General features: G+C 41.1%; 1 protein-coding gene and 2 pseudogenes across 5 annotated transcripts; all 3 read left to right on the plus strand.

The window, feature by feature from the left end:
• Positions 1-5,171: 5,171 nt before the first annotated feature.
• Positions 5,172-8,522, plus strand: LOC149976951 (ammonium transporter Rh type B pseudogene; annotated as a pseudogene). The gene has a single exon (XR_016487443.1). The product of XR_016487443.1 is annotated as an ammonium transporter Rh type B pseudogene (transcript).
• LOC110492470 (RNA-binding protein 39) lies at positions 7,938-20,498 on the plus strand. 4 transcript variants are annotated; one of them, XM_021566817.3, is made up of 17 exons: positions 7,938-9,455; positions 9,930-9,986; positions 11,576-11,628; positions 11,838-12,038; positions 12,752-12,817; positions 12,934-12,987; positions 13,107-13,224; positions 13,369-13,521; positions 13,635-13,772; positions 15,285-15,350; positions 15,434-15,638; positions 15,897-15,998; positions 17,204-17,236; positions 17,756-17,870; positions 18,132-18,237; positions 18,923-19,001; positions 19,653-20,498. In XM_021566817.3, exons 2-17 carry the CDS (start codon positions 9,936-9,938, stop codon positions 19,751-19,753), a joined length of 1,641 nt encoding a protein of 546 aa, XP_021422492.1. In that variant the 5' UTR covers positions 7,938-9,455; positions 9,930-9,935; the 3' UTR covers positions 19,754-20,498. The 4 variants fall into 4 exon arrangements, with proteins under 4 accessions (XP_021422492.1, XP_036803372.1, XP_036803373.1 ...); XM_036947477.2 differs by lacking the exon at positions 17,204-17,236; XM_036947478.2 differs by lacking the exon at positions 12,752-12,817.
• Positions 19,761-23,435, plus strand: LOC110491136 (odorant receptor 131-2-like; annotated as a pseudogene).
• Positions 23,436-23,507: the final 72 nt, after the last annotated feature.

Below are 23,507 nucleotides of genomic sequence, written 5' to 3' on the forward strand. Positions count from 1 at the left end.
CTGCTTGGTCCTTTTGCGGTGGGTAGTTCTGTAACGGTTGTCGTTGGTGGAAGAAGGAGAGGACAAAGGTGCAGCGTGGTACGTGTTCATGATCTTTTAATTACACTGAACACTAGAACAAAACGGCACAAACGGAACAGTCCTGTCTGGTACAGAGACAGAAAACAACTACCCACAACTCAAGGGCGAAAACAGGCTGCCTAAGTATGGTTCTCAATCAGAGACAACGATTGACAGCTGCCTCTGATTGGGAACCATACCAGGCCAAACACATGAAATACAAACATAGAACAAAACATAGAATTCCCACCCCAACTCACGCCCTGACCAAGCTAAAATAGAGACATAAAAAAGGAACTAAGGTCAGGACGTGACACTACTTTTATGCCAAATATAATTTTTAGAATCTGAGAGGAAATAGAGCCGACTATATTGATAAAAGTCACATTGTCTGAGAGATATTTACATGGTTATCAAAACGTCACACTAGTGTAGTCCTACACAAAACATAGCCCTTATTTTAAGTGTTTCTAAAAAATGTATGGTGAAAAAAAGAATTGGAACAGTTCCCTGTTTGATCAATAGGTTTTATGGGTATTATGATACGTCCACTGTGGGGCTCTATAGCATACAAATTGGATGACAATTTATCATATATCTCGGAGGATGTATAGTATTATACATCTTTCTCTGAGAACAGGTTGCTTGTTGCGCTGTAACAACAAAGGAGAATTACGGGGAGAATTAACATTGGCGGTTAGGGAAACTAACGACAAAGGTTAGGATAATTTTACGTAACTGGTTAGGAGAACTAAAACAATGGTTGTAATAAAAAATGTGTGAATTTACAAAGCAGGTTAGATGTATTGGGTTAAGTTTAGAATAAAAGTTAGCTAAAATTCTACAGTTATGCCGACATGACTCAAACACACAACCTTTGGATTGCTAGACAGTCACGGATTACACCCATCCATCCTCCTAGACCAACCTCCCTACTTTCATTGCTGTCTAAATCTTGGAGGTGCTCAAAAATACATACATGTTTCGTATGGCTCTGGCCAGGCTGTTATTTATGGAAGTATTTTGAAGTCTGGCAAAAAAAAAGCACTTTATTTTGTATTGATTTTTTACATATATCAATACGTTTTAATAGCTTTGAATGTTTAAGTTATTTTCAAATGTTAATAGTATATTTGACAAATCCTAGGGTTTTTTTTGTGCAACTCATAAAGTAAATTAACTTCGTTCGTACTACATTAATTTCATCTTGCTTTTCAATTTAATGCATGGAAAAGATTGTGTAAGAACATTCAGGTAACCTTAGCGGAATTAGCTAATTATCAAGGTCAATGTTTTTATATCAAAAGTAACTAAATTACTTTTACTCCGAGTACTTAGACTGCTCGAGTGGCGCAGCAGTCTAAGACACTACATCGCAGTGCTAGAGGCATTACTACAGACACCTTGGTTCAAATCCAGGCTGTATCACAACCAGCTGTGATTGGGAGTCCCATAGGGCGGTGCACAATTAGCCCAGTGTTCTCTGGTTTTGGCCGGTGTATAAAGGAAAAATACACACATATTACTCAAGTGAAAAAAAATGTAATTATAGTAACTAAAGAAAAGGACTAGGGTGGACAGTATCTTAAGCTAGGTTAAGGAGTGATATTGTCACTAGGGTGCATCTGTAAGAACGGTTTCCAGTTCAGAGTAGTTATTAACTAGAAAAGGACACAGGAGCACATTGAGGGGTAGGATGGAGATATGGTATTGCTTGTAAGGCAGGTAGGTATGATAGGTAAGGTTCTGAAATCATGTTGTGGTTTTGGAGGACACTAAAGGGTAGATACAACACAGACATGATTAACCAGTGTCATAACTAATAACATAATATAAAGTAGCCTATACAATATCAAGCTAGTATAAACTAGGATATTGAACATGCAGTACTAGACATCCCTACTCCATTGAAGTTAACATTTTTAAGGGTAAAGTAAGACTTAAGGTTAGATCATGGTTATGGTAGGGTAAGAGTAGGGGTTAAGGTTAGGGTTTTAGGGTAGGGGAGTCCCAAGGATCCTGGACAGCACTGATCGTCAGATCACACCCAAAAAAGGAAAAGAAAAAGGACTTGGGCCGCCCCATGCCACCACAAACACTGAACAACACTGAGGAAAGAACAACCTGCCTTTATACAACGATTGTCTATTATATTGACAAGATAGTCAAGTGACAGCTCTAACAATGGAAATAGATGTCTTCGGGTCTCAAAGATGGAAGGCAGGCGGGGAGGAGGTGAGGTGAGATCAGGTGGGAACATGCTAGCCAAGGAGAGGGTCGATGGGAGTTTTAACAGGCCATAGAGATAGATAGAGGCCTCATCTTTGCATCTGTGCCATTATAGTATATGACACAGCATGGGCAGTGACATTGAGGCTATCTCCATTTTAAATGTTCCTTTTCTTCATTGGCTAATTGCACCCAACTCATAGGAATCCCCACCCAATTGACTACTTTAAAATGATGAAAGCCCTCAACGGCAACGTCCAAGCTAAAACGGGTTACATCGGTAAATCCTCGATCTATCGCTATGACAACAGGCACATCTTTTTTTCCAAAGTAGCAACTTGCGTCCACTTACATCAGTGCATTCATAACAACTTAACCATTATAAATAAGCCTCATGTAGCAAACTGACGTTGCTTCCAGAGTCCGTTTGGAACTCACATTGCTTCCAGAGGTTTTGAACTCGGTAGTGAGTGTTGCAACCAAGGAAAGATGATTTTTACACGCTTCAGCGCTCAGCTGTCCCATTCTGTGAGCTTGTGTGGCCTACCACTTCATGGCTGAGCTGTTGTTGCTCCTAGATGTTTCCATTTCACAATAACAGCACATTCAATTGACTGGGGCAGCTCTAGCAGGGTGGACATTTGATGAACTGACTTGATGGTAAGTGGCATCCTATAACGGTGCCACGTTGAAAGTCACTGAGCTCTTCAACAAGGCCATTCTACTGCTAATGTGTGTCTATGGAGATTGTATGAATGTGTGCTAAATTGTATAAACCTGTCAGCAACAGGTGTGGCTGACATAGCCAAATCCACTAATGTTAAGGGTTGTCCACATACTTTTGTATATATAGTGTATTTCAATACTCTTTCCACCCATGTAATGTACACAGAACAAAACGCAATACGTAAAGATTTGGTCCAATGTTTCATGAGTTGAAATTAAAGATCCCAGAAATGTTCCATACACACAAAAAACAGATTTTTCTCAAATGTTGTGCACAAATTCTGTTTACATCCCTATTAGTGAGTATTTCTCCTTTGCCAAGATTATCCATCCACCTGACAGGTGTGGCATATCAAGAAGCTGATTAAACAGCATGATCATTACACAGATGCACATTGTGCTGGGGGCAATACAAGGCCACTCTAAAATGTGCTGTTTTTTCACACAACACAATGCCACAGATGTCTCAAAGTGTGCAAATGGCATGCTGACTGCAGTAATGTCCAACAGAGCTGTTGCATTATAATTTAATGTTCATTTCTCTACCATAACCCGCTTCGTTTTAGAGAATTTGGTAGTAAGTGCAAGCGGCCTCATAACCGCAGACCACATGTAACCACACCAGCCCAGGACCTCCACATCAGGCTTCTTCACCTGCGGGATCGTCTGAGACCAGCCACCCAGACAGCTGATGAAACTCTAGGTTTGCACAACCAAAGAATTTCTGCACAAACTGTCAGAAACCATTTCAGGGAAGCTCATCTGCGTGCTCTTTGTCCTCACCAGGGTCTTGAACTGACTGCAGTTTGGTGGTGCACCTTGTGCTGGGGACAATAAAAGGCCAATAAAATGTGCAATTTTGTCACAACACAAAGTTTTGTCTCAAGTTTTGAGGGGGCATGCTATTGGCATGCTGACTGCAGGAAGGACCACCACAGCTGTTGCCAGATAATTGAATGTTAATTTCTCTACCATAAGCTGCCTCCAATATTGTTTTAGAGAATTTGGCAGTATGTCCAACCGGCCTCAACCGCAGACCGCATGTATGGCATCGTGTGGGCGAGCGATTTGATGACATCAATGTTGTGAACAGAGTGCCCCATGGTGTCGGTGGGGTTATGGTATGGGCAGGCATAAGCTACAAACACAACTGAATTTTATCAATGACAATTTGAATTTACAGAGATACCGTGAAGAGATCCTGGGGCCCATTGTCGTACCATTCATCCGCCACCATCATCTCATGTTTCAGCATGATCATGTACGGCGCCATGTTGCAAGGATCTGTACACAATTCCTGGAAGGTGAAAATGTCCCAGTTCTTCCATGGCCTGCATACTCACCACACGTGTCACCCATTGAGCATGTTTGGATGCTCTGGATCGACGTGTACGACAGTGTGTTCCATTTCCCGCCAATATCCAGCAACTTCACACAGGCAGTGAAGAGGAGTGGGACGAAATTCCACAGGCCACAATCAACTGCTTGAGCAACTCTGTGCAAAGGTGATGTGTCGCGCTGCATGAGGCAAGTGGTGGTCCCACCAGATACTGACTGGTTTTCTGATCCACACCCCTGCCTTTTTTTTAAGGTATCTGTGACCAACAGATGCATATGTTTATTTACAGTCATGTCAAATTCATAGATTAGGGCCTAGAGAATTCATTTAAATGGACTGATTTCCTTATATGAACTGTAACTGAGTAAAAGCTTTGAAATTATTTATTTTTCAGTATACATGAATAATGCTAACCTCTCAGACTGATGAATTGAGGATTCAATCAATTCTTTATTTTCCTGTTTACATTTAACCATTTCACGCTGCCCCAGATTTAGCACTAGAAAAACAGTCATCAAAATGTATCACATTATTTTAGCTATATTTTTTGGGAGAATTTCCATTAGAGGCCACGCACAGTAAGAATGCATGCACAGTCCTCAATCTTTTTTAACAAAGTGATTATGCCATGTTTTGATCATGAGGGTGTTATGCTGTACTCTGTGGAAACACATCACACCCTGGCTGAGAGGGGCTGTGATGGCTAAACTCCTTTCAGTACCATAGATCCAACTACACAACCCAAGATTTACACCAAGAGCATAGGGAGTTCAGAATCATATTTATACCAGTTTACAAAGGTTCTTTACGTTTGGGATTCAGGGGAAGAACATAGGAACGGCCAGTTCTCATAAATAAACTAGTTAATGTTAGCTTTGCACAAAAATGGGAGGCCAGAACACAAAACTATTTTACAATCAAATCAAATAAAAACAAGTTTCTGTGCTGGTGGAGGGAAAGCATTACAACTACCTAAAACTCAGGGTATCAGCTAGGGTATCAGCTAGGGTATCATCTGTCACATCATCTGTCACATCATTACAACTACCTAAAACTCAGGGTATCAGCTAGGGTATCAGCTAGGGTATCATCTGTCACATCATCTGTCACATCATTACAACTACCTAAAACTCAGGGTATCAGCTAGGGTATCAGCTAGGGTATCATCTGTCACATCATCTGTCACATCATCTGTCACATCATCCTTCTCGTAACGAAACAGCTGCTTCCCTCCCAAACACAGCCACATCTCAAACGACCCGAAACAAGGGTTAAAAACAGGCATGGAAAAACAGGGAGACAATCACAGTTCTCAATGAATCAATCAATTAGCAGGGACTCAATTAGGAGCACAATGGCTGAAGCATGCACAGTACTCAAGGGTTTTCATCACACCTGTGACACACTCATTTACAATGATCATCCTGAAGTCAGGTGTATACCATCTGTGCTCATTATATAATTTTATTGAAGGTTGCGTTGTGTTGTAAAATTGCGAAACAGATTCTGACTGGGAGTAGTGTTGGGGAATAGTACCACAACATGTAATTCAACTACATTTTGCAGTAGCTTGTTGGCAGTTTAACTATATTCAAATGTTGATAGTGTTTTCAGTAGTTAATGACCGCTGGTCTAGCCGACATGCTCACATTCTGTCTGTCACACAGATCTCACTACACTGTTAATACTGTTTTGAAAAACTGTTAAAAGTGATGTTCCTACGGTCATGTTTCTTAACTTTGTATTATATGACATTTTAGATTTAGATATAGTTTTTCACAAGGTAGTTTTGATATAGTGAACTGCTTTTTCAGAGTAACTTTAAACAAACAATAATTATCTTCAGGGTAGCATTATGTAGCTCAACTTTTTCCAGTGTGAAGTAATTGGTAACTTGGTAAACTATATTTCAGAGTAGCTTTCCACACAATGCCTGGGAGATGGTTTATTGTAAAGGCCAAAGTACAAGTAGTAACGTTGCTCTACAAAGGGGGTGTGGTCTATGCACATCAGTCTTAGTAAAAACTCCAGCAATGTTCTAGGCCTTTCTTATCGAGGGTGAGATGATATAAAGGCAGAGAAAAGCAATTCTGGTCATTTGTCTGAAAAAGCTCTCAACATGAAAAAGCATTCCACCAGTCTGAGGGTGAGACTGCCTGTCCTGGTGCTGGTCCTGGAGGTTCTCCTCCTAGCTCTCTACACTGCCTTTGTCACCTATGACAATGATGCTAATGCTAAACTGCAGAACAATGAGACCAAACCCATGGACAACACACTGTACCGAGATTACCCATACTTTGCTGACATTCAGGTGATGATATTCATTGGATTTGGGTGCCTTCTGGCCTTCTTCCGTCTCTACGGCTTCAGTGGAATGGTCTTCAATTTCCTGACGGCCACCTTCGCCATCCAGTGGGCCATCCTGGTACAGGGCTACTTCCAGTTCAGCCATGCTGGGAAGATCCACCTGGGGGTCATCAACCTGATCAATGCTGAGTTTGCCTGTGCCGTGGTGCTCATTTCCTTCGGGGCTGTCCTGGGAAAGACCAGCCCAGTACAGCTCCTAGTCATGGCCCTGCTGGAGGTCCCAGTGTTCTCAGTCAATGAATGGGCCGTGCTCAAGTACCTGAGGATCAACGATGCAGGGGGATCCATCCTCATCCACCTGTTTGCCTGCTATTTCGGCCTGGGTGCAACATTTGTCCTGTACAGGCCACGTCTGAACGAGGGTCACGCCAAGGAGAACACCAGCTACCAGTCAGACATCCTGTCAGTTATGGGCACCCTGTTCCTCTGGGTGTTCTGGCCCTCCTTTAACTCGGCTCTAACCCTGAAGGGAGATGACCAGCACAGGGCCATCCTGCACACCTTCATAGGCCTCAGCTCCTCCACCCTCACCGCCTTCGCCCTCTCTGCCATGCTCAACAAGAATGGCAAGATTACAATGGCCGACATCCAGAACGTGACCCTGGCGGGCGGGGTGACTGTAGGGGCGTCGGTGGACATGATGATCTCCCCTGCGGCTGCGTACGCGCTGGGTGTGATGGGCTGCACCGCCTGCATGCTGGGATACAAGTACCTCAGCCCCTTCCTGGCCCGCCACCTCCGGATCCAGGACCAGTGTGGTATCCACAACCTGCATGGCCTCACAGGACTCATATCCTGTGCCGCAGGGATATGTGCCATCCTGACAGCCACTGAGGAGGTGTATGGACCCAGCATGTATGAGATATTTAGCCACAGGGCACCTATGGAAGGAGATCCTAAGCTTCTGGAGCTCCAGGAGTTGATCCCTGGTCTGCAGCCAGGTCTGGGGCGCAGTGCCAGGGAACAGGCCCTCTACCAGGTTGCAGCTGTGTTCTCCACTATGGGAGTGGCAGCACTGGGGGGCATATTGACAGGCTTTGTGTTAAAGCTGCCGTATCTCGCATCACCCTCAGATGACCTCTGCTTTGATGATGAGCTATTTTTCAATGTTCCGCCTCATTATGATTGTCCGATGGCCCTAAATGGTCAAATCAAAACTGACGATTCGACAGCATCATAGGGTGCTAGCTATGCATTTAGTTGTATAAATAAGTTTAATGCTGAATGACGGTAAAACATTTAAATTGATTAGATAATCATGCAGTTTAGCAATAGAATAAATCCTCATTCGTGGTTAATGTACTCTGTGATCCATTTCTCTTTCTTGCACTTTTTATTTTACAATCCCACATGAGAGGTTTTATGGACACAAACTTGGTTTTGTAACCAAATTAACCATTGGGTTTTTATTTGTACCTCTTTTAAGATGTTTTAGTATGCAAGTCTGTGTCTCGCTGCCTAATGAAATCCATTTGTCTATTTTTAGTGGTTTGTAAAAGTGCGTCATCTCATACTGACTACAGTAGCCTCACACACCTGACTGTTAAATGTATTGAGGTCAGAGGGCTTTTGTTTTCAAGTGTGGTACAACATTGGTAATTTTATGTCAAATGACCTGAGAATGAATACAATTTTGCGGTTAGCAAAAAAATTGCAAATGTAGGCACTCAAACCACATGATTATATCATTCATACAATGTACATTAACATAATACAGAATATTGACACATCCACATTATGCAGAATATTGACACTAATTTGATGACTCTATTAATAAAGAATCTCTCATTTTACAATCCCACTATTGCTTTACACTGTTCCTGCAGTCCTCCTTGCGATGTTTTATTGTGTATACTCAGATTTAGATCATGTTTAGTGGAGTGGTGAAAGGTATTTTACAGCTCCTTAAAGGGTCACAAAGTCTGATGGCCAACATGCAGTAAGCTATTATGCAACAACTAAGGTGACCCTTTAGCATGCAGAGAGGCCTTGAGTGCAAAATTCTTAGCTAGGGACTAATATTTTTCCTGGTTAGGAAATTCTCCTGATCTTGTGAATTTATTTCCTGACATCAAACAAGTGTTTGAAAATTGAAAGAGGTTGTTATACTACAGCCAAATTACAGTCGTAAAGGGCCAGACCTGTTTATTCCCCACAAAAAAACACTAAATAAATAAATAAAAGGTTGGCTACATAGCTCTGTTCTATGATCATATCTGTGCAGGGGAGGAAATGCAGTCCTAGGAGGCATTTGTTTTTCACATTTTGGGTGATTTGATCTAATCTTCCGGTAGGTGGCGATAAAGTACCATATTGAGAAGAGAGGCGGTGAAGTAGCCTTTCTAGATAGCTAGGACAAACAACCCCGCCTTCCTCGAGGCTTGAGTGCAGAGCGCCATTTTAGAGAGGCAAAGGAAGTTGTTTTGTGAAACAACTTCAAACGCTTGAAAGGCGAAGAAAGATAACTAATATAAAGCTAAATACTTTACTGATAATTTCGTTGGGTAATACGTAGTCTAGAGAGAGAGCATTTTCTGGAGCGATTATTTTGAATCTGTTGTTGGCAGGAACAGCAGCAGGCGAATCCGAGGTCAAATTGGGCCTATTTTAGAAGGAGGCAACGGTAGTTCGCAGGCTAGCTCACTGGCTGATTGGTTAGCTTGCTAGCTAGGTAACTATTCATTTTCTGGTCACAGAAAAAGAAGCAGACGGGACGGTGGGACAAATCCCTGCGGTAAATTACCATTGCACATCTTCCTCAGATAGTAGTAAACGAACGTTGGCTAGTTAGTTAGCTAACGCCAGTTACGTTACTAGTAAACATCTTGCTAGCTAAATGTCTTAGCTATAGTTCTTAATCAGCTACTGTAGCTAGCTATAACTAGTCTTGCTAACATTAGCTAGCTGTAAGCTGCAGCCTAACGTGTAGGAGTGTTGGTCAAATGCATTGGAATGTTCCACAGTTGATGCTCTGTTGTCAGCTGGGAACTATTTAGCTAGCTAGTTAGCTGCCCAGCTAAAATGTAGTTTTGTTAGAACATTCAACTAGCTACTGGTAGCTAGCTAACAGTTTTTCTAACTCTCGTTAGCTAGATTGCTAACTAACGTTATTCTGTGGCCGCAGTAGACCTAACGAATTCTATATGAATGTAATGTTTTTTATCTTGTGACTAAACATGAGTTGATTGTATCTTGTTTTCTCTTGCAGGAGACCATGGCAGACGATTTTGACATTGAGGCTATGCTAGAGGCTCCATACAGAAAGGTGGGTAGAATTGCCAGGCTTGTATTTTTATTTTTTTGTGCATTCACTATTTGCTGATCTAGTATCATCTTGCTGCTCAGAGATGTATAAGTTCGCTATTATTGATAGTTAAATGATTGTGTGTGCCTCTCAATGTATGAATCTGGTGTGTGATGGTCAGACATAATCCAAAATTCTCAATAAACGCCCATCTATCTTTCTTTGTAGACTTGCCTAATGATATCTCACCTCTACTCCCATGAATTCACCTTTGATTCCAGTGTGAACTGTGAAAAAAGTAAGGTAGTAATTGCGCAATGTATTGATGTACTGTGATCCCCCTAGGACAAAAAGAGCCTCATCTTAGAACATCCTATCACCTGTTCGGTTGCAACAAGGTGAATGCAAATGGATGATAATCAGCGCATTTTACCTCACATGCAAAGGAGACAGTATTTAAAATTTCTGTTGACATGGTAACTAACGGCATTGTTCCACCATGTTTACACCTGTTAGTTAGATTGACCGTGATACCAGTAGTTCTGGCACATATTCTATTTATATGCATTGACATTTGTTATGCATCGTTGTCAAGTAAGTCGGACCTGAAATAGACCTTACGTGTGTTAGTACTTTTACCCTTAAATGTCTTTTCGTAGATTAGTCTACTGACTCATAGTATACGTTGTTTTACAAATCATTGATATGGCTTAAATGTGTAGTCATGATTTTGCTGAGGTCAACAGAGTAAGCTATTGATAACTTTGAAATATGAATACTGTCTCCATGCCCAAGTCTATTGATTCCGATTCGTAAATCAGCATCTTGACTTTGCATGCCTTTTAACACCAGTAATATTCAGTTTATTTTCTTATTACAATTTATTTAAGAATTTCATTTCAAGATTTCATTTCCATGATACATTTAGTTATTGATTTCACCAATAAGAATAGTTTTCCCCTCATGAAATACAAGCCAAAATGGATCACCTCCATTCAGCCGGCACTAAAAGAACAAACATAGGTCATTTAACATGAGGCTGAACTAGTGGATTTTTTCTTTTCAGTTTTTCTTGGGAGTCCATATTACTAAGCAGTGTGAATCCCTGTTTGCTTCAGGGCGAGATGTGTGACAGAGGTGGCATCGAACTCTTACATTCCAAGAAGGAAAATGGGTGAAGATCACTGGACTGGCACCAACCACAGGATCTCTTTTAGTGGCTGTGGGCCAAGCATGGCCTCAGTGGGCTTAGGAACAGATAGTGGTATTGGTACGACAAAGCAGGAGGGGTGGGGTTGAGATGACCAAACTGTTACCATGGCTTACTGTAGCATGCCAAAATGTTAGATACTTTCCCCATACACCTTGACTTTTGGTTGGATTGAGTACTGTACAGTATGTAGTTATAACAGTGGGTGGGGGGGTGGGGTGGAACTCTACAGGGGCTGTAGATGGACCACCTTAGATACTTCTCCAAACATATCAGTAATGTTAACAGTATTTTTACTAAATGAATATATTCTGTATTTTCTTGTTCCCTCCCCTTACCCCTGACGACTTGCAATGTTTCCTCTACGTCCTCATGATGTTCTTCTATCGACCCTGCTTAGGATGAGATCAAGTCCTCTAGCGCTAATGGACATGAGGAGCGCAGTAGTAAGAAGTAAGTACTGAGTTTTAAACTTGTGCTATTTGCTAAACCGTCTTCACATTATCTGGTCAGTTAGCTATCTACAGTTTTAGTCAGGTTTTAATCATGTAACCTTTACAAAACTACATCAGTAATGGACAGAAGATGTTGTTTCAAGTATCTGTTAACTGTATTATTTGATTCCGTGACTTGCACTCTGACAATCTCAACTTGTGTTCCAGGAAAAAGAGGAGCCACAGTAGGAGTAGTCGGAGCCCGAGCTCTGACAAGCGCAGAAGCAAGAGCAAAGACAGGAAGAAGAGCCGGGACAGGAAGAGGAGCAAGAGTCGGGAGAAGAAACGCAGCCGCAGTAAGGAGCGCCGCCGCAGCGGCTCCCATAGCAGGGAGCGTGCCGGGCGCTACAGAGGACGCCGCAGCCCCTTGTATGTATAGAGATCTTCCAATTTTGGCGTCCCTTATCTGTGTTGTCTACTTCCCACATTTTGGTGGGGAATAATAGTCTGCTTTATCATTTCATTGTAGGTAATTTATTTTTCCCCCCTTGAAAGCTGGCAGTACCAATGTTGATGATGAAATGAAACAGGATTTTGTATTTGACAGCGGTATAGTAAAAAAAAAAACATCTAGGGTATGGTGGTTGACTTCTGTGTGGAAGTTCAGGCATGAGGTGGATAAATAATGCTGTAGCCCTGGTTTTGTCCTCAGGTCAACTCAGTTTACTACTCCTTTCTTACTTCCTCTTTCAGCTGAGTGTCATGTGACTGGGCTGATTTAGCCTTTGTGTTTCAAGAGAAGTAGAGTACACAAAGTAGGCCCAAGTGGGGGTGGAGGTTGTTGTAGGGCCCATTTTGACTGTCGCCTTTATGAATGAGAAAGTGTTCATCATTCCTACTATGCAGCTGGAGACGTTTCCTCCACAGATAGTCAGTGTGTCCCTGAAACTTAAAGCCGGACACATAGGCATGAATTGTACTCTTAGGCATATTAACCTACTCCGTTGAGGTCATTGGTAATTGAATATACACTTAACACATATTATACACTTAACACTTATTAAAAACCAACACAGTTTGAAATATAATCTTCATCAGTAGTAGGCATACATACTGAGCTGAACCTTGTTTTACACCCCTAGTTTGGGGCCGAAATTTAACGGTGGTCCAGGAGGGAAGATTGGCCCACCACATGCCAACAAACTAAGGTTTTTATGATTAAATTCTTTGTGATATGACGTGTTGGTGGTTGGCTGTCTTGTCATTAAAGTATTAATGTAAAGTCTGGGTTAGAACTAACACTTGTGATTGTTACTTTTTTCAGTCGTAGGCGCTCAAGAAGTCGTAGTCCCTTCAAGAAAGACAAGAGTCCAGTAAGGTGAGATACACAGCTGGATTGTCTAGTTAGAAGCTCTCGTGGTTTCAGATCAGTTTTGTGAACTGGAATTATTTTCTCACCGTCCATCAAAAAAGTGTTTTTCTGTTTTCTTTTTCAAGGCAACCAATTGACAACCTGACCCCAGAGGAGAGGGATGCTCGTACTGTGTTCTGTATGCAGCTGGCAGCCAGAATCAGACCACGAGATCTAGAGGACTTCTTCTCTGCTGTTGGGAAAGTCAGTAATCACAGTTTACACACATTTTAAAGTAGAAGCCTGAAATATGCAAAGATCAAGACTTTCTTTTGACAAAGCATTTAGCTAATGGTCAATAGGAAGGTGCTCACTCTTGACACACTATTGCTATTTTATCCCCTGTAGGTGAGAGACGTGAGGATGATCTCTGATAGAAACTCCAGGAGGTCAAAGGGCATCGCCTACATTGAGTTTCTGGAGGCGAATTCGGTCCCATTGGCCATTGGCTTGACTGGACAGAGACTTCTTGGAGTGCCCATCATTGTCCAGGCCTCTCAGGTAGTTAATTTAACCATAACATTTTTAGAAATGATGGAATTAGTAAATGTGATGTCACCTTTCACAACTAACTTGGCAGATGGCATAGACTCACCATTTTTGTGTGTGTGCAGGCTGAGAAGAACAGAGCAGCAGCAATGGCCAACAACCTTCAGAAGGGTAATGCTGGCCCCATGCGGCTGTACGTGGGCTCTCTGCACTTCAACATCACAGAGGACATGCTGCGAGGCATCTTCGAGCCTTTCGGAAGGGTAAGGAGGAAACCCCATTACTTGTCATGTATGTTAACCTGTTATGGCTGCAATCCCGATACCAGGATCAAAATGACAACTACCAGTGAAAATAGAGGGCGCCAAAATTCAAACCACAGAAATCTCATAATTACAATTCCTAAAACATACGTGTCTTATCATTTTAAAGCTATTCTCATTGTTAATCCCACCGAAGTGTCTGATTTCAAATAGGCTTTTCAGTGAAAGCACTACAAACTATTATGTTAGGTCTCCACCAAACCACAATAAGCACAGCCATTTCCCAGCAAAATATAGCCTTCACAAAAAACAGAAATAAAGATAAAATTAATCACTAACCTTGAATTATCTTCATCAGATGACACTCATAGGACTTCATGTTACACAATACATGCATGTTTTGTTTGATAAAGTTCATATTTATATTTTAAAAAAAATCTGAGTTTACATTGGCGCGTTAGATTCACTAGTTCCAAAAATATCAAGTGATTTTGCATAGCCACATCATTCAACAGAAATACTCATCATAAATGTAGATGATAATATAGTTATACACATGGAATTATAGATATACCACTCCTTAATGCAACCGCTGTGTCAATTTCAAAAAAACGTTACGGAAAAAGAAATGCATGCACTAATCTGAGACGGCGGTCAATTTAAAAACACCACAGCCTCAAAGATGGCGTCAATATAAACAAGAAATGACATGATAAATATTCCCTTACCTTTGATCTACATCAGAAAGCACTCCAGGAATCCCAGGTCCACAAATGTTTGTTTTGTTCGAAAATGTGCATTATTTATGTCCAAATACCTTCTTTTGTTCGAGCGTTTGGTATACATATCCAAACGCTAATTCTGGTCAGCGTTATATCGGACAAAAACTTCAAAAGGTGATATTACCGGTCGAAGAAACATTTCAAACTAAGTACAGAATCAATCATTATGTTTTTAACATATAGCTTCAATAAAGTTCCAACCGGAGTATTCTTTCTGGTCTTCGTGAGCAATGGAATGCAAGTGACTACCATGAGGAAAGAGTGAGATCACAAAATGGCTGCTTGATGGACATCTGATATATTCTGCTCTCATTCACTCCCACAACAACATAGAAGCCTCATTTGAATTTCTATTGATGGTTGACATCTAGTGGAACCCCTAGGCAGTGCAACATCATTCATATCTCAAGGGTATTTCATTGGGGGCTCTGGTGAATACATACAAGCTCAGATTTCTGACCACCTGTTTTGATTTCAACTCAGGATTTTGCCTGCCAATATGAGTTCTGTTATACTCAGACATCATTCAAACAGTTTTAGAAACTTCAGTGTTTTCTATCCAATACTAATAATAATAATATGCAAATATTAGCAACTATGACTGAGGAGCAGGCCGTTTGATATGGGCACCTTTCATCCAAGCTACTCAATACTGCCCCTGCAGCCATAAAAAGTTAACCTCAATTTTCCACTAACTCTGTTGTATCTAACTGGATGTTTTCCTTAACAGATTGAGAGCATACAGCTGATGATGGACAGTGAAACTGCACGATCCAAAGGATATGGTTTCATCTCAGTAAGTTCCTGATTCCAAAAGTGTGTGTGTGTGTGCCATGTTATTTAGCTGATTTCCTACTGGATGACTGTGTGTAATTGTAGTTTGCAGATGCAGAGTGCGCTAAGAAAGCATTGGAGCAGTTGAATGGCTTTGAGCTGGCCGGACGGCCCATGAAGGTTGGTAACGTGACAGAACGCACCGACTCCTCCACCGCCAGCTCCTTCCTGGACAACGACGAGCTGGAGAGGACGGGCATTGACCTGGGCACCACCGGGCGCCTGCAGCTCATGGCCCGGCTGGCAGAGGGTGAGCTATTAGCTGATGTTTTTGAGTGAATGTAGTTTCTTTTGTGCTCAAAATTGCCATTGGGTTTATTTGTCAGCAGTTAGTAAAAGTTGAGCTTAGTATTCAATATCTCCACCTGTTGTGATGAAATGTAAAACCTATTTTATCAACCAGGGTGTTGTTACCCCAGTTGACCTCTAATCACTCCAGTATGTGTGCTCAAGTTGTTTTAAATAGCATTGAACAGACTTGATGCTAATGAATACTTGTTTCCCTCAGGTACTGGTCTTCAGATTCCTCCAGCTGCACAACAGGCTCTACAGATGAGTGGTTCCATGCACTCCTCTTCAATCCACTTCGGCAACATGGCAGCTGGTACAGGTAGTCACATGATCTATACTGTATGTAACATGTCACACTACATATTGTGGAATGAACTACTCACTGGCCTCATCTTAAGACACGGCAGACATGCCTCTCCTCAAAGGAGAAAAGTTCAAAACCTGTGATTTTGAATTTTAAGCTTTATTGATACCTCATGCTAATGTGAAATGTACTAAGTTTGTTTTGGCTGTTGATCATAACTAATTCTAGAGGTACATAGCAAACGAGAGCTGTCAGACCTCCATTGGCAGGATGGTTTCCACAGAACGATGAATGCAAAGTGGGTTCAAATGATCTGGAGACTGCGTGGGTTCAAATGATCTGGAGACTGCGTGGGTTCAAATGATCTGGAGACTGCGTGGGTTCAAATGATCTGGAGACTGCGTGGGTTCAAATGATCTGGAGACTGCGTGGGTTCAAATGATCTGGAGACTGCGTGGGTTCAAATGATCTGGAGACTGCGTGGGTTCAAATGATCTGGAGACTGCGTGGGTTCAAATAAACTGCTTCTGTGACCACCAGTATTTGATCATCTCAAATGTACCACCATAAGACTTCTCATCTTTTCTCACTATTGTTTATCTTTTAATGATCTCGTCCACATTTATCTAATGGATCCACACGTAAACACTAAATGCCAATCTGCCATTGCCACCAATACTCCTTTATGTGGTATGTTCATCGCTTCTGACCACATCCCTGCAACAACCTGCCATGTTGTCAGCTTTTGGTGAAAGACATCTGAGACGTACTCTATCTGAAAGATGTTTTCTTCCCTCACTATGACACTGCGTGAAAAGGGCACATTGAATATAATGGGCAACTGGTGGGAAACCTATAATGAGTTAGCATCATTCAAGTCAACCTGTGTGTTTTGTCTTGCCAAAGCCAGCAATTTATTTGTCTTACTAAGTGAATGGACACTTACAACTTGCTGAAACAATATAATGTTAGATGGAATGCTGATATTGAACTAACATGCAGAAACAGGAGAACCTTAGCTTCTCTGTGTTTGCCTTATGCTATGGATGTCCACCTGTAGCAACTAGGTCTAATGGTATGATGTGCACTGCAGTGTAGTAAGTAAATGGTCTTGGCTATGCTCTTCATCTATTGTGCATCTTTCCATCCTCACAACCTAAATAATTTCCCCTTTCCAGCCTAAGTGCAAGTTTTTAACTTCTCTTCTTCTAATCTTTTAGACATACAAGCCAGGCTGAACCCACCCCCTGAAGGTGAATGTGAAAGATTGGAGTGCACAATTTATCAAATCTGCACACAATTAAATCTCATCTAAAATACATCCTTTCAAGTTCTCATGTTTCAAACCAGAGTGAAATCTCCCATGGTCCTTTTTTCTTGTTGTGGTCTGAAATCATTGCTGTCATGCATACTGAATTCACAGTATGCATATAAATTATTTTCTTGTTTAAGCCAAATAAGATTCTCAAGCTCTCTGTATACATCTTCTCTGGTTTTCTTGTGTGTAACTACATTTTGTCCAACAGTGCATTGAAACAACACGGAAGAAAGACCAGTCCTGTACTTTTACATGTATTCATTGATTGCTTGTTAAAGGGGGGAGGTAGTAAATTTGATTAAGTCAACCTGATGATTAAGTCAGATGCAGGGTTGGGGCCAATTACAGTTTGTTCAGGAGCTGATGGTCAATTCAACAGACAGGAATTCAACTGCACTTGACCCCCCCTGGTGAGAAGGACCTCTGTTAATGATGCTGTCATCTCCTTTTACAGCTGTTGCCAACCCTGCCCTGAACCTGGGTCCAAGCATGAACCAGGCCATGAACCTCCCAACTCAACCACTGGCTACACACTGCCTACAGCTGTCCAACATGTTCAGCCCACAGTCGTAAGACACTACTTTCCCCTTTTCATTTCATGATGGCAGAAACCGTTGTTTTAGAACTTTGATTCAATGAACTAGGTTCACAAATGCATCACCAATTGTAAGATTAGGGTACAATTGGGGAGATACTAAATAACTGTCAACTCATTGATTATGGCTTTTTTTCTGGGAGCCAAAAGGGCTTAACTTTTCATTTCATGAAGCTTGGTTAGGCGAGTCATTAGTTTGTGATGAAGGGGTTGAAACGACCTGCCTCCTTTCCAGGGAAAATGAGCCTGGTTGGGACATCGAGATTCAAGATGACGTCATGGAGGAGTGCAACAAACATGGTGGAATTGTCCATATATATGTCGACAAGAACTCACCTCAGGTAAGACCCTTTTAAAATGCACTATAGAGGTGGATAGTTCTAAACTGGTCCAGCAAATTATGCACTTTGCCCCCCCAAAATTAGGTGCTGCATGTTTTATATAATGGTAAAATTTAGAATGTTACGTTAATTTCAAGATCAGCCTTATGTCCATCATTGTCTGTTGCAGATTGCCATTTACCTCAACCCCGCAATTTTATCCACTGAGTTTAGTGCAGACTATTTCTTAAAATTTAAAAAATTATGACCGAGTCTCTATGCAGTTATTTCAAAATGTTAACCCTTGTACCTATGTTTGTACTCTGTTGCGTGTCTTTGTTTGCTGAAATCCATACTTTTTAATAAAACATTAATGAAATACAGCCACAGTGTTTCCTTGTTGAGATTCAATTGGCACATGCGCTGAGTTGCCATCTTAGAGCAACAGCAATGAGGAAAGAGTCAGTTGTATTTGATTTCAGCAAACAAAGGCACGCAACAACCGAAGCCAAACATGGGTACACGGTAAAGGGTTTAAGAATTTACATTTTGAAAGTATCGACTGCATAGCAAGTTGGAGGTTCATTTAAAAAATAAAAAAAAACTCTAGTCTGCGCTTAACTCCGTGGATTTGAGGTACTTGGGCAATGTTGCAGATCGATAGATGTTTTATTGCCCTTATCTTACCACTTCCTTTCTCTTATAGGGCAACGTGTACGTAAAATGCCCCACTATCCCAACAGCGATGGCTGCAGTGAATGCCCTACATGGACGGTGGTTTGCAGGTGTGTATCCTTGTACCAATGCATTCTATAGGGTCATTCTTTGATATTTACATGCCTTGCATTTATATCAGTTATGTTTGAGGCATGGGATAATGGGAAGTAATCGAAACAAAACTGTACCATGTTAGCACAGAGTTTCTAAACCCAGAGGCACAGCATTGCAAGACTACTGGTAACGCTTGCCAAAATTCTTAGTTGATAATTTAATAGAAATGTGAAGGCACAACCTAGATTCGAGCAAATGTCTCAAGTAGTTGAACATGTTATTACTCCAACCTTGTAAAAGTGACAAACTGGCACATTTTAGACAAAAACAACTTTTATATTGACGGAGTGCCTTTGATTTGACGTGCAGTTTGGCACGAGACCACCGTTAAACACGTTTTCTCTTTCTACGCATGAGCTTAGTTAGCCAACATCGCCTACAAGTGTGATCAGGGATTTCTATAGGCTAACTGCTTCTCCAATCTTCCTACTGTACTGTCTTTTATTTTAGGTTCAAGTGAGTTGTGCTGCTGATTATTAAAACATTTTTCTCTAGCTAGAATGTTTTTTTGTTTTTGAAATCTGCTTTCTACATTCATAAATAACTTGTTCATATGTGCTAGACAAGTAATGATGCAAGTGGTTTTTTTGTTTTTTTTTCCGTAGGTAAAATGATCACTGCGGCATACGTACCCCTCCCAACCTACCATAACCTTTTCCCTGATTCAGTAACGGCCACCCAGCTACTGATGCCTTCGCGGCGATAAGTCTGCCATGCATGGAGTAGATGTTGCAACGCCTGTGGGCTTCAAAATGTACATAATGTTTGCTAATATGTTGGGAACTTATTTACCAGAGTAGCAAAATACTGCACCAGTCCACCCAATCTTCATTCAGAAATACAAAAGGTTTTGAAGGATATTTGTTTTATTGTTCAATCTGACAGCCATCAGGCTGAGCTTGAGTTCTGTATCCGCACATTTCTGTTGGTGCACTTGAGCAAATTGCGTTGTGTGTTTCAACCTACATTGTGATAAGGAGTTGTTATACAGTGGAAAGTGGGTACTAAGTAGATTTAAGTTGAAACTGACCACAAAAGAACCCATTTTGGGGACAACCCCACCTAATTAACCTCTGATTCTAAGTGCAGTTTGCTCTGTCCTCATCATTGTACGTTTTGTCATTCAGTTCAGCTTTAGAAATTGATTTGCCCAGTAAGTTTTTCAGTTAATGTGTTAAATGAAAAGAACAATGCCTACAAACACCCAAAAACAGATCTATTTTTTTGTTGTTAACAACTTCAAGGTATTCATTGTGTTTGAGATCACTAAGTTTTTAACATTTGTAATCAAGACTTGATTTTGTAAAAACTCTTGATTTAAATTTACTATCAAAATAAGTGATTTGGGTGGTTCAATGTGATGTGCATTTTGTCTTGTTGACATTGGATTGTTTCATCTGGAATGAAGGGGGGTGTGAAATGTGTTTGTAATAAAATCCTAGTTTACAACAGCTGGTCTTGGTTTACACTCAGACCTTTTAATAATTACTTTTGATTAGAGGTCGACCAATTAAGGTTTTTTTCAGCGCTGATACGGATTATTGGAGGACCAAAAGCCGACGCTGATTTTATTTATTCGTAATAATGACAATCACAGCAATACTGAATGAACACTTATTTTAACTTAATATATCAATCTATTTAGCCTCAAGTAAATAATGAAACATGTTCAATTTGGTTTAAATAATGCAAAAACAAAGTGTTGGAGAAGAAAGTAAAAGTGAAATATGTGCTATGTAAGAAAGCTAATGTTTCAGTTCCTTGCTCAGAACATGAGAACATATGAAAGCTGGTGGTTCCTTTTAACATGAGTCTTCAATATTCCAAGGTAAGAAGTTTTAGGTTGTAATTATAGGACTATTTCCTTCTATACCATTTGTATCTCATTAACCTTTTGACTTTTAGATGTTCTTATAGGCACTTTAGTATTGCCAGTGTAACAGTATAGCTTCCGTCCCGCTCCTCCCTGGGCTCGAACCAGCAACACAATGACAACAGCCAACATCGAAGCAGCGTTACCCATGCAGAGCAAGGGGATCAACTACTAGAAGGCTCAGAACGAGTGACGTTTGAAATGCTATTAGCGCGCGCTAACTAGCTAGCCATTTCACTTCGGTTACACCAGCCTCATCTCGGGAGTTGATAGGCTTGAAGTCATAAACAGCGCAATGCTTGAAGCACAACGAAGAGCTGTTTGAATGAATGTTTACAAGCCTGCTTCTGCCTACCACCGCTCAGTCAGATATTTAGATGCTTGTATGCTCAGTCAGATTATATGCAACGCAGGACACGCTAGATAATATCATCAACCATGTGTAGTTAACTAGTGATTATGATTGATTGTTTTTTATAAGATAAGTTTAATGCTAGCTAGCAACTTACCTTGGCTTACTGCATTCGCGCAACAGTCTCCTTGTGGAGTGCAACAAGAGAGAGAGGCAGGTCGTTATTGCGTTGGACTAGTTAACTGTAAAGTTGCAAGATTGTATCCCCCGAGCTGACAAGGTGAAAATCTGTCTTCTGCCCCTGAACAAGGCAGTTAATCCACCGTTCCTAGTCCGTCATTGAAAATAATGTGTTGCCTAGTTAAATAAAGGTATAAACAAATCAGCGCCCAAAAATACAGATTCCCAATTGTTATGAAAACTTGAAATCGGCCCTAATTAATCGGCCATTCCGATTAATCTGTCGACCTCTAGTTTTAATATACAGTAAAGCTTCAATTCCCAAGTGGACATTATATTCCTACCCACAGTTACACCATGGATATGGTACTGATAGAGAACTCAATACATTTAGCAGTAGAGTACTGTCAAGAGTTTGAGATGTTTTGTGCTTCAGATAATCTTGACCACTTTTTGCCAACTCACTATTCATTCCCTTTAGACTGCACTAACTCCCATTAATGCCAATTATGAAACTCGCATCATATAATGCCTGACCTTTGTCAGCAGGCTCTAAAGAGAATTTCTTATGACAGTGATGCATTCTGGTAATAACCTGTTAGAGTCAGGCCCAAAAGACTCCCCAGGTCAGCAGTGATTTGTTGAAACTTCAGACTTCAATAAACATGAACCCATAACCTCACACCCAAACTTTGGTCCCCTTACTGTATTTTGGGTCTTGACATTAGGCTGGGACCCTTGTGAGTACATTGTCTTATGCATTTATCCTATGTGCTATTGCTGTTTTCCACACCATTGACTATAAGAAAGCCTTCTAGCCCCCTTCAGAGGGGTAAGACATAAACATCCATTATTCAATAGGACACATGTTCAGTGCTCTATGTATCCACTTTCAGGGAATAGGAATGGTTAACAGTAGGCATGGGTTATTTTTGTTTTTCTTGATTCATTTCAAATCGGAGTATTTGATACATTTTCCTTTGTGTTTTGGAGACAAGTACTATTGTGCCTGAGAGATGAGTAGCAGTGACAGGTTCATCATTGCTCTGTGATTCTGCACCAGAGGCCACAGGGATGACAGCAATGACTTAATTGAGGCTTTATTCAAGAACCTAACAGTGGTTCTGTTGGCCCTCATCAATGGTACCCTGTTGTACACCTTCACCAACGTGACCTTCCACAGCGACTCCAGGTACATCCTGTACATGGAGCTAATCAATGATAGCATGTCTGACTGTGCTCTTGATTGTCTTGACCTATGTATGCCTTTTCCTATATTTGTCCGTGTGTATATTTCTCATGATAGCCAAACACACCTCTGAACTTGACAGTCATGTCTATTGAATGCTTTGTAGCCATCTGTCAACCTTTACAGCATCCTCTGATCTGCACAGTGAACAGGACCTATGTGCTTATCACATGTATTTGAGTTTTAGGGGCCATCCCGGTGTTCATGTCATCATTATTGCCTTCATCCTCAAGCCTGTCATTTTTCTCTACCGGTAGGATGTGCTATCATAGGAATGTCTGACTCGGTTCACAACTAGAACACCAAATATGCCGCCAATATCCTTTACCTGTGCTTTGTGTGGATCACAATGATCTACACCTACTTCAGAGTGATGTTTTCAGCCAAAGCTGCAATCTCAGATCCCGTTTCAGCCAGAAAGGCCCAGATGACTATACTACTGCATGGGGTGCAGCTGCTAATCTGTATGCTGTCATACATCACTCCGGTCATGGACAATGCCTTCATTAGCCTCTTCCCCAAGTTCCACTTTGTCATACTGTTCTACAATTACATCACAACTGACATGTTACCCCACTTGCCCAGCCCTCTCATCCATGGTCAGAGATCAACATTTTAAGAAGCTCATTAAGGAGTCCCTTTGTAGAAAAACAGATCCAGCGGTGAAACCTTTCAGTAGAAGTCAGATTAAAAAGTGTACTTTAACACCAATTGTTGCTATACTGCACACCTAAAACAATCTGCTCTGCAATGTTGTATTGCCCTTTATGAAAACACTATTATTATTCAGCACAAGAAGATTCTTT

Source organism: Oncorhynchus mykiss, chromosome 16 (assembly GCF_057628025.1).
Source record: "Oncorhynchus mykiss isolate SJ-2025 chromosome 16, ASM5762802v1, whole genome shotgun sequence".
Classification (NCBI taxonomy): domain Eukaryota; kingdom Metazoa; phylum Chordata; class Actinopteri; order Salmoniformes; family Salmonidae; genus Oncorhynchus; species Oncorhynchus mykiss.

Coding starts and splice junctions, on each gene's coding strand:
- LOC110492470 (XM_021566817.3), top strand. CDS start 9,936: ATGGCAGACGATTTTGACATTGAGGCTATGCTAGAGGCTCCATACAGA. Junction 15,639..15,896: donor CATGGCCCGGCTGGCAGAGG/GTGAGCTATTAG, acceptor TGTTTCCCTCAG/GTACTGGTCTTCAGATTCCT. Junction 17,237..17,755: donor GCTGAACCCACCCCCTGAAG/GTGAATGTGAAA, acceptor CTCCTTTTACAG/CTGTTGCCAACCCTGCCCTG.